General features: G+C 39.0%; 1 protein-coding gene across 1 annotated transcript in view; it reads left to right on the forward strand.

Moving 5' to 3' along the window:
* The window catches only part of dock2 (dedicator of cytokinesis 2), a 103,038-nt gene that overhangs the window by 40,225 nt on the left and 51,181 nt on the right, over positions 1-11,632 (forward strand). Inside the window, exons 25-26 of the mRNA XM_078260610.1 lie at positions 3,716-3,858; positions 10,857-10,952. Coding sequence (XP_078116736.1) covers positions 3,716-3,858; positions 10,857-10,952 — 239 coding nt within the window. The remainder of the gene's footprint in view (positions 1-3,715; positions 3,859-10,856; positions 10,953-11,632) is intronic.

Consider the following 11,632-nt stretch of genomic DNA (forward strand, 5'->3'; position numbering starts at 1 on the left):
GAAAGGACAAAAGATGATGAGTTTCTGGTTCGATGGATTAAACAGATTAAGCAGGGTTACTCAAATACAAAGCTGGCAGCTTCTAAAACACCATCCCACAGACTAGGAGGCCTCCTTGTTTCATATTTGTTTTTTCTGACAAAGGGATGTCTTTGTTTCAAGTTTTACATTTTACATTATGTTAAATATATTCACTAATTAATAATGGCATGCCACTGAGATAGTTTTGTTTGTCTCCCAGTGACTCACTTAAAGCTTTAGTGCGTAAGTATTTTATATTAATGAACGTCTGTTACATTCAAGCCATTGCCAAATGAGTTGCTACAAAACTAATTAAGACTATCAGCTCCACACAACTCTCTCTGTATTTCTCAGTATGGCCATGTTCAGAAGATTATGTCGACCGTCGACTTTTGATGATCAAGTGAAGATAATTACCTCTTCTGAAGAGTCTGTCACGTTTTCTAATCCTCTGTGTCCTCCTTGGCTACTAGCAACTGTGTAGAGGAGGGGTGGGGCTGTTGTGCGATCACAGAAGGCTTGTATCATGTGGATGCAACGGCAGTTTTGTTGTCATTACTTAGAATTCCTCATAGGGGCGACAAAAACTATGCGCTATAGCTTTAAACATCCCTCTCCTCACATTGGATTTCCTCTACCTGTCCAGGCCCCTCCTTCGTCTCCTCCCTCTATTGCTCTGAGTCATCAAGGGCATTCAGTAACTCATGCTTTTTCCCCCCTATGTCTCTCTTATCCCCCCCCTCCCCCTTCCTCTCTGCGTGTTTGGTTGATGGAGTGAGTGTTGTGATGATGGTCCGCTCAGCAGGCGTATAGGCTTGGCTCAGTTAATAATGAAACTAACGAGCATCAGCCCAAATGAGCTTTTAATGGGCTCTGTCTACCTGCGGCTACAAGAGAGGGAGGGGTTGGATGGGGTGGGAGGAAGATGGAGAAAGAATAAGACAAGAAAGGAAGAGGTCAAGGTAGACAAGTGGAAAAAGAAAGAATGGTCAGTTACATTACAATCACTGTTTTTCTTTATACATTATACATATTTGTAACTGCATAGTAAATCATTTGTATTGACAGTTAAACATTTATATTGACTTTGAGGTCATTCATTTGACCTGCGAGCTAAATCCATGATCCAAAGACACCTTGGCCAAATTGTGCAAAGGGAACCAATTTGACAATCAAGTTGCTTATGCTAGCTATGTCTGCCAGCTAACATTAGCATTACATGCTTTTTAAGAATTTGAGGAGATAAATGTAATGTTGACAGCTTTGACTTTTTGACTTAAAACATAATCTAAACAATATCAGATGAGAAATTTAGTTTAGTGGATGAACTTGAAAATCAATAACTAGAATTATCTGTCAGAGCGTGCCTGGTCAAATTGTAAGTCTTGGCAGTGTTTGTTTTGGAAGCCTAGTTTTGTGTCAACAAATTCTCAAAGTGAAACGTTTAGAAAGACATTTTAAAGGAAACGCCAACCATTTTGCTAAGCAGATAGAAGAATTGCTGAGAGCAAGGATGATGCATTAAGGATATTGTGGGACAGTTTATGGTATACTTTGGAAAAAAAGCAGGTGTGGCTCTTTAACTAAGAGCTTAGTCATTGAATTAAACTGCTGAGTCATATTTGACTTTTCCCCCCTACATTTTAGTTGTATACATATAGAAAATGTCAAAACAGTGGTTGAGTTTATATCGGTTCTATTTGTTTTTCAAATTAGGGTCTCCCCAAGTATGTCAACAAACACCAATGATTGTCTCCATGTGCCATAGCACATTGTTTATGTTAACTGCTTTAGGAAAGGTGCTAAAGTCTCACACACATCCTTTAATTTACTCAGGTCTGCTTTAACTTCACTTTCCCCTACAGTACTTTTGCTACTTTAGTCCTTCACTGATTTCCTGTAATTCCAAAAATGAGTTTGGACGATCCCCAGACAAGACGTGACCCTATAACATCCATAAAGGATTTATGGAGCGGTGAGGTGCGAGGTCTAAGCAGTATAAAAATAATAGATGCCTCCATGTACAGAAGATTTAACTATGGATAACTTAACATTAATAAAATTGTTTTTTCACTTTAGTTTTCTTGACTCTGACGTAATCTTTTACTGATGTAATTACTGATGATGCACATGTGACCAAAGTAGCATGTGAATTAACTAAAGATTAGGATCCATAGAGAGATGGCAGAGAGAAAATATTAGGCCGTGGTGATTGATGAGTGCTCTGTGTGGCTGACAGAGCAGCAGACATGCAAGGAACTGTAAATAGACATTTGATTGATATCACTCCATTGTGCGATCAAGGGCTGAATTTCTTCTTTAGGGTACAGTGGCAGCATTACTCATAGCTGTGTGGGCACAGCTATCTCCACAAGTGCTGCACCAATTGATGTAAAGGTCCAGGGTTTAGCGTTTGAAGGGGTTTCCTGAGAGGAATTACATTAAAGTAAATGTTGATGTTGTGTCTGTTGATGTTTGTGTTTAAACATCTTAAAGGACAATTCCGGCGCAAAACGAAACTAGGGGTTATTAACAGATGTGTACCCACTCTGTCGCTCTCTGGGACATGTTTTCATGCTAATCGAATGAGTTTTTAGCTTGAAAGACGCTAGCGCGGACCGCCGATTAGCTTAGAATGCTAATATTCGGGGCACAGGGAACGTAAAAACAAACCGCTATTTCTACCACTAAAAAGGCTCAAAATATCACCAAACTTCAACGGTAGCATAATGAGGGTCCCTAAATGTTAACCGAAGAATTGAGAACTTTGTAAGTGTACAGACAGTTTATTGAAAAGATAGATTATAAAGACACTCGCGTTCATGTTTACATGCCGCCGCTGTCTTGGAAACCAGTCATGACTTACAGCTGATGATGCAAACTAAAATCAAAAGCAATTTGCTCAATATATCTGAAATAATCGCACTCTGCAGAATTTGTCTAGCGTACTTACTCAATGGATAACTGTCCATCTGGTCCCTCCGGTCCGGGTCGCCGAAAAAGTTTCAAGTACAGCCCTGTTTATCAGAAAGGGGAAATCCTCAGACACTGCATCTCTTGGGCATCGCGACGCAACAGGTCCGACACTCCTGTTGGTGGTCATAGCTTCACAATGTCCGCAGGCACACCACCAGTTTCCCGAAGTACGAGGCTGTGTTGCGGCATTGACTACCGATAGCTCTCTCTCTCTCGTAGCCCTTTCACGGAGCTCCCGCAGCTCTTCGTTCAATAAACTGTCTGTACACTTACAAAGTTCTCAATGCTTCGGTTAACATTTAGGGACCCTCATAATGCTACCGTTGAAGTTTGGTGATATTTTGAGCCTTTTTAGTGGTACAAAATAGCAATTTGTTTTTACGTTCCCTGTGCCCCGAATACTAGCGTTCTAAGCTAATTGGCGGTCCGCGCTAGCGTCTTTCAAGTTAAAAACTCATTTGATTAGCATGAAAACATGTCCCAGAGAGCGACATCATGGGTCTCTCTAACACATCTGTTATTAACCCCTAGGTTCGTTTTGCGCAGGAAGTGTCCTTTAAGGCATTCTCATCTCTTACGGCCTTGCCTAAAAGAAGTAAATAAAGCATCACTCTTGTATACGTTGTCTCATGCTATCCAATTTTTTCTTACTGACTTGCTGTATTGCTGATTAAACTTCCAGTCATCTTTAACCATCTGTGGTTTTGTATCTTCACAGAGTGCCGTGATGTGTTGTTACCCATGATGCTGCGGGAACTGAGCGGGGCACTGATCAGTATGGCTGACGGGCCTCATGATGAGAGGAGAAATAGTCTGGAGCTGCTCAACAACATTCTGGAGGTCCTCAGCAGGGACAATGTGGTGAGACGCATAGCAATTTTGCAGGCACATAATGCCAATGTTCACACTCAGCATTACACTACAGTCTGGGTGATTGCTTTAAAGTAGACAGCAGTAAACACATCCAATATGCACTGAGAACTTATTGAGATCTGATTGGCCACTTTTGGATATGGTTAGGGTATGATTGCTGGTGTGATGTTGCTTCTGTCTGAGGCAAGTTCTTATTTCTTTCTCTCTCTTCATTGTCACCTCATTTAATTTTGAGGTTTTCTGTGTAGTTTTACCCAGCACGCACACAGCAATCCCAATCATCTATAACTTACCATACTGTAGCAGATGTATGGCTGTACGGTTGCAGTTTCCACAGATGTTATCAAATGCCAGTGGGAAACAAAATCCAAACCTAAGTGGTCATTTGATATAAAAATATAGGCCACCAACCAACAGAGGTAAAAAGTACCAATACTTTGATGAAATATTACTCAAGTACAAGTGAAATTAGAAGTAGTTCATTTAAATGTATTGTACTAAATGTACTTTAGGTAAAAGTTACTTAGTTACACAAAAACGGGGTGGGGGGATCTCTCCCATGTAGTGAAAATACGACAAGGGGTCATTAATCCAAAACTATTTTTTTTTAATTAAAGAAAAATCAATACAAATGTATAAACATCTTACATGTCACATATGACATTAGATGTATGTGAATTCATTTAGCCAGTGTCCTACATACATTGTCCTATGGGTTGCTAGTGCTAGAAAGAAATTGGCAATGCCACGAAACATGTTGTTTTGCTAATTGGCAATTTGCTATTAGTCATGAAAACTTTGTTTGAAGTACCAATGCAAAAATACTTACCAAACATGCTTCCGCAGATTACATGTAGAGTTATTGAATGCTGCCAGTTCAGTCACCTTTAGCAGGCACATCTGGCATTGCATGATGATAATATTGGCCCTCTTGAATTTAAATGAAGAACAGTCTTTCAAAGTGGCCAAGGATTTTCATCGTTTTGGGCAGCAGAATTCAATGATTCAGCTTGTGAAAGGTGATGTCCTAATCGCAAAGGCTGCGATTTGGTCACGTGACTCGCAACAGCAAATCAGTCTGCCCTCTGCAAAGAAAGCATCAATTTAGCACGCTAACGTTACGTCGTATCTTGAGCAGATTTCTGTCATTCAAACAACTCTGAGTTGTAGTTTAAAACTTTTACAGCCATTTTAATAAAATAAAGGGTTTTATTCGGGCTTGAGTCCATACATGCAGTTAATGGATACAGGCACGCAGAACTGAAGGCTCGGTTAGCAACGATTAGCTCTGATTAGCGGTTAGCTCCAGTTTGCTAGCTCCGTTATAAAGATATGGAGTGGAGGAGAGGAGTAACAACCACACTCTGATAAATGACGTTCGGGGAGCTTTCACAGCAGCGTGGCCGCGTTGTTTCAACGGTTTTATTAGTACAGTTAATCCCACGGCAAGAACACCAGCAACATGCTGCTACTACTATCGTAACGATAGCGTCTCTGAGAAAGTGTGACGATGTCATGCACACGGCACGCAACTTCATGAGGGGAGGGGCTGGAGGCAGCTCCTCTGTGTGCGCTGTAAAAAAATACACCGTTTGATATATATAGATATATATCTATATATATATCTATATATATATATATATATATATATATATATATATATATATATATAGATATATATATATATATATATAGTTGCAATCAACTAAATAATCTAAATACTACTAAGTGTTGTTTTTATATTTCTGCAATCGACACTCACTAGTGTGATTTGTTTCTGACTTTCATATGAATGTTTACACCAGGCTTGGTCAGTGCTCAATATACTACTGTGATTGAAGTAGTTAAACAAAAGATGTCATTCATATAAATTCATGCATCACCTAATTTCATCATCACATACAGGCCTGGCCTCCAGGAAAGAACAGTTTGTTTAATCTATCTAATCTTGTGTTGTTCATACTATACAATGATTTATTGCTTGTCTTTGTTGAATAATACAGAAGACAAAGAGCTTAAAAAAAAATTGCATATTGAATTGCAATCGCAATATTTCTGAAAAAAATCGTAATTAGATTATTTTCAAAAATCCTTCAACCCTACCTGGTAGGCAGCCTAGATGCTGATCATTCGTCACTGTAGTGGTTCCGGGCGCGATTTATTTTTTTTTACTCAGTAACGGATGGGATTTGTAACGTAGCGAAATACAGTACTTCACTCAAAACGTAATCAAGTACATTTTTAATTACAGATTTTAAAAACTACTTAAAAAATACAAAATACACAAACAAAACTACTCAATACAGTCACATGAGTACATGTATTTCGATACTTTCCACCTCTGCCAACCAAGATAATAAACACTAGAAGCTTACAGTTGAGGTAGAGCAATCAACAAAGTGACTGAACTGTCGAGCATGATTTGCTCTGAAACGTCACAAGGCTACCTTCTTACAAAGCAGGAAAATGTGTTACGGTAAAAGAAAAAAACTTGAAATTATTTCTTTTACCTCCTCAGCATCACTGGATGAAAATGAATTACCCCTGAGCTCTGTGCCACCCCCAGTGCAACTTGTCTCCAAAAGAGTAAAGTAAATAGCCATAAGCTGTTTTGTCGTCAGTCCTGCAGTCTTGCAATGAAGCAGGCCTTGACCAATTAGAATCAAATTTATTTTGTTTCACGTGTGTTGCTAGTTGTTGCGTTGTTAGTCTGTTGGAACAAAATCCAGTTAGCTCCCAAACTAAACACCTTTTAATAAGCACACACACACACACACACACACACACACACGCACACACACACACACACACACACACACACACACACACACACACACAACAAATAAATCAACGATATCCAGCTGAGTGCTTTTGAATTGCTTCTGCAAGTTGTTGACAACCTGCTGACTGTTTAAAGTAAAGATGTGGCTTTTTTCAGCCCAATTTGTTCGGATATCATTATTGAAGCATGAACCAAGAGGAGAGGCAGTGAGAGAAGAGAGAGGAGTAATGAATTAAGTGGAGTGAATATGATGAGATGAATTTGTGTCAGTTGAGGTATAAAAAAACTTAACAGGCGGTGGCAAAAGGACATGACAGGTACGAACACAATGATGTGCAGACTACAAAACCATTGACATACAGTCTCAGGGAGGTTTTCTAGCAAACTACATGAGGGGAAAAGTCTGCTATTGACGTATATTCGTTATTCAAGTACACACACAAATGCAGTCAAAGAAAACACACACACACACACACACACACACACACACACACACACACACACACACACACACACACACACACACACACACTTATCTACATAATCTGGTGCAGTCTTTCCCAAAGTTAGGGTCGGGAACCATAATAGGTTGCGGACCCGTTTTTATTGGGTCGCCAATCTGCTGGGTATACTGTTAAAAAATGTTCAGTATCAATACATTTGATACCGGTTCCTAAACGATACTTTTTTCGATACCTATTTTTTAAAACCTTTACACCTTTGTGGCGCACACAGTAGTCAAGCCTCTTAAAATACAACACACACACGTGAGCACTCTATCTGTGTGTAAAATTGTGTCTTTCCTGCATGCCTTTACGATATATAGACAGCCAATCACAAGCATTATAAGATCTTGGTACAAGCATGCTGCATACTTATTGGCTCTCTGATGCTGATTTAGGTATTGAAATTTGGTTTTCGATAAAAAGGCATTTTTTGATAGTTGATACTATGGAGGCAATACGATTGGTAAGTATCGAAGTTGTGACTACTGTGATTCTCTTACTCTTGATTGCATGCATGATGTAAGGAAAATACAATGTTAGACTTTAAAAACATTTACCAAAACCTGTTGAAATGCAGAGTAAATGTGTTCAATGTGTTTATGTGGAGAGGTGTAATGCAATACATTTCATATGCATTTCAAATTCATGGTTTGTTATGTTCATTATCAGTAGTTTATAAATGTAGATGTCATGGCAACATGTGATGTGATGACTTTTGTAATTTTGGGACCCAGGAAGATAACACATTTCTTTTTCGGGTCTGGAGCTGAAAAGGAACCCCTGATCTAGTGTATGCGTGTTGCTCAACTGCACATGGTATAGTTTAATGAGAACCTTGACAACATCTCTACATGGCTTCTGTTTTCTTCATGCTGCACAGGTCTTTGTAAAACCCAGACACTGTTTTTCGGCAATGAAAAGCCTCTCTGAGACACATACTGTTATGTTTAGTTCTCTTTATTTCTCGGGGGGCCAAGAGCAGAAAAGGCCAGATAAATGGAAACTGCTCATGGCCATGCAGGGAGGATGAGAATAGTAAATGGAGGAGCAAGACAGAGAGTTAACAGCTTTACAGATGGAGGTGAAAGTGTGTATTTCATAGAAAATAAGGTGGAGGGATTTTACAAGAAAACAATGCAGGGAGCTGAAAAAATGATGGAACGGGGGAGAAAGAAAACAGATGGAAGAAAAATAACAGAAGTAGAGGAGAATGATGTCACCCTCCATCTCTTATTTTCTTTACTTTTTGTTTTCCACCCATCTCTTCATCTCTCTCTTCCTCGCTCTGGGTGGTACCTGATTAAATTGTCACACCACAGATGACTCCAAACTAAAGAGAGAGATGCAGATAGAGAAACAGATGGAAGTCAAGACGATGCAAGTGGCAGATGCTCTTGTCTGTGGGAGCGATTGTGTTGAATTTATAAGTAACTTTTGTGTGTATGCGGTTGTGTGCATGTGTGTGTGATAAAGGGAGGATGCTAACGGAGAGAGACAGAAAGACATGGCTCACCAAGGCACTCTTGCTTTTTTTCTTTCCCTTACCCCCAAAACAATGTTTTCTGTTTTTCTTTTTCACATCATGTTGCCAGTAGAGATGATAAACCAGTGTGGCTACAGGTTGGAATAAATGAGTATCGACGTGTCTTTGTAGGAGAGAGAAAGAGCATAGTGCCGCATCTCTCGTCTTCCTACTCTGAGAAGACTGTCTAAGAAACTTTTTCCAGGAGACCAAAATACCTACAGTCAGCCAGAAAGATTTAGGCTTATTTAGGATCAACAGATGTGCCTTAACCTGTGTGTGTGTGTGTGTGTGTGTGTGTGTGTGTGTGTGTGTGTGTGTGTGTGTGTGTGTGTGCGTTTTAGGTAGTCTGATGGAAATGGTATGCAAGATGACACACACACTTGCAAAGTTGTTTATCTTTTTCTGTGTGCTGTTGCTGTGAGTCAGTGCCTTTTTAACGTGATTAATCTTGCCTACCTGATTATCATCTGGCCATTCAAATCATCTGCCATCAGGCCAGCACACACACACACACACACACACACACACACACACACACAGATGCACCCTGCAGCATTATTGCTAACGTGTGTTTGGATGCGTCAGATGCTTCACTAGTGAGTTACTACCCCCAGGCAAGTCTGAGTCAACTTCCATTTACCTGTAACGTGTGTGTGTGTGTGTGTGTGTGTGTGTGTGTGTGTGTGTGCATGCTTATTTCTGCACACATGGACGCCTTTGTAAAGATGCATTTAAAAAGGGTTGCTATTTTTATCTGTCATTATTCATTTCTCTTAACTTTTAATCTTCACAGGTCATCAAACTATTTGATTTCTTATGTTGCCTTATTAGCTTGCACAATGTCTTAAATATTTTTGACATTACAAGCAATTTTCATTATTTATTCGAAAACTTAAAATTTGTAATCTTTTGAAAGTGTTTTATTTCCTCATGTGTTTCTGCATGTTAAATGTTAAAGTACTACAGATGAATGGTTGGTGAAAAGGCTCAACTATTAATAGCAGGGTAACAAATCAAAATAATATTGCTCATCAAAAAGACAAAAAAATCATTGCTGTTGGATTGTCATATTCAGATTAAAAATATTTTAAAACGGTTTCATAAAGCACCTATTGTGATCCCCACATTCTCATATATTGATATTATTTAGCAATACATGTTTGAGGAATTTGATATAGGATCACAGTATTTGAGTTTGTCAATATTCATAATATAACATAATATAACTTCTATGTTATTAATTATATGTATATTATATTAATGAAATGATCTGAAAACATTATCACGCTATAAAATTACATATAGCATTAAAAGAATGTATCTATATTGCCTTCTCTTCCAGTTCAAGAAACCGTTTTCTGTCTTTATTTCCAAAGAGAGTTGGTTGTCTAAGCCTGATATTAGTCTTAATATATGACTCGACCATTGCAAAAGTTGCAAATATCCACAGTTTGTATTTAATAGATAAAACAACCAAAATGGCAGAAAAATGCATTACTTCCCTGCACCAGACAGCAGGTGCAACCATAATGCACCGGTCTTAATGTCTAACAACACTTGCCATGCAGTTGACAAATAATTCTGATATTTTAACTAGAAAACAGTAATCTGAGCATAGACTGTTTTCATCCCCCTTGTTTGCCTCTGGGCAGATGGAGGAAAAGAAAGTTGACAGAAAAGTGGCTTCAAAGGGAGCGGAAAGATTGGAATAGGAAAGCAGGTCTGCACAAAAAAAATCCACATCCACGTGCCTTTGAGGTTCAAATGTCTGATTAACTGAATGGTCTGGCGAGGCTCACTTTCTGAAAAGTGAACAGACTTTAAATTTCAGGAAACTTGATTCTCTTTCTTGTTTCATTTGATCTGCCAATCATCCAGTCAGAGCCCGAGCGAAGCTTTGGACTGCGTGTGCAAACTTGCTTGTTTTCGCAATGAGGAGAGTTTAAAATGGCTAAACAAACAAAACCTGACGAGTCTCCAAAGTTTTGTAGAGAAAAAAGTTCTGACCAAATGTTATGCCTGAGTGGATGCTGCTTGAACAGGTCCAAATCCTGTTCTGCATCTGTGTGTGTTTACACCTGAGATCTACACATCTGTTGTTTCTTTGTCTATTTGTCCTCTCCATTCTTCTCTGACATTCTCTTTGTTTGACTCTGCTCTCTCTATTTTTCAGGGGGAAACATTTCAACATATCCAGGACATTGTGGTGTCTCTGCTGAGGATCATCAACCAGACAGTCATTACAATGGGTCGAGAGCATGCCCTTATCGTAAGTACATGCAACTTTGCAAAAGCGCCATATATGACTGACTTGCCATGGTTAAAGCATTGCAGAACCATTTTTTGTCACTTAGTTCATTCTGAAACACAAAGTATGTCAACACCAGCACATATTTGTTTAAAATACACACTTTTATTGTACGTACAAGAGGAAGAGAGGGGAATCGTGGGAGCTCACGCACTGTTATGGTTAATTAGTAAGTGTGGTGTCATCCAGGATTCTAATTGGACAACTTGTTAGCCAGAAACAGCAGCAGAAGAAGGTTCTTGTGAGATTAGTGGTTAACCTCTAAGCTGCTGTGAACTATAAGCATTGTGCGAATGGTGTGTGTGTGTGCAAAATAATCGTTTGCAACATGTTTTTGCAACAGGGATCGACTCAAAGAGAATTTGTACAGATTCTTGAGTTTTAATTTGTGATAGAAGACATGTCTGCCAATATATAGTTTGGTCTAAAATACTGTAATCATCTACTAATTGTGTTATGATTTTACAATGACGCACTGTTTATTGGTTAAAATCTCACTTTTAAAAGTGACAACGTGCCTTGCGGGTCTTTTTAACAGCGATTTCTGTTGCTCTGTTGTAGCTTAATGAAGCAGCGAGCAGTGGCAGTGTGGCCTGAATGCTACAGAACAAGCTTATAAATATGGAAATGATTATCTACGG

The sequence above is a fragment of the Sander vitreus genome, chromosome 10, assembly GCF_031162955.1.
Source record: "Sander vitreus isolate 19-12246 chromosome 10, sanVit1, whole genome shotgun sequence".
NCBI classification, from domain to species: Eukaryota; Metazoa; Chordata; class Actinopteri; order Perciformes; family Percidae; genus Sander; species Sander vitreus.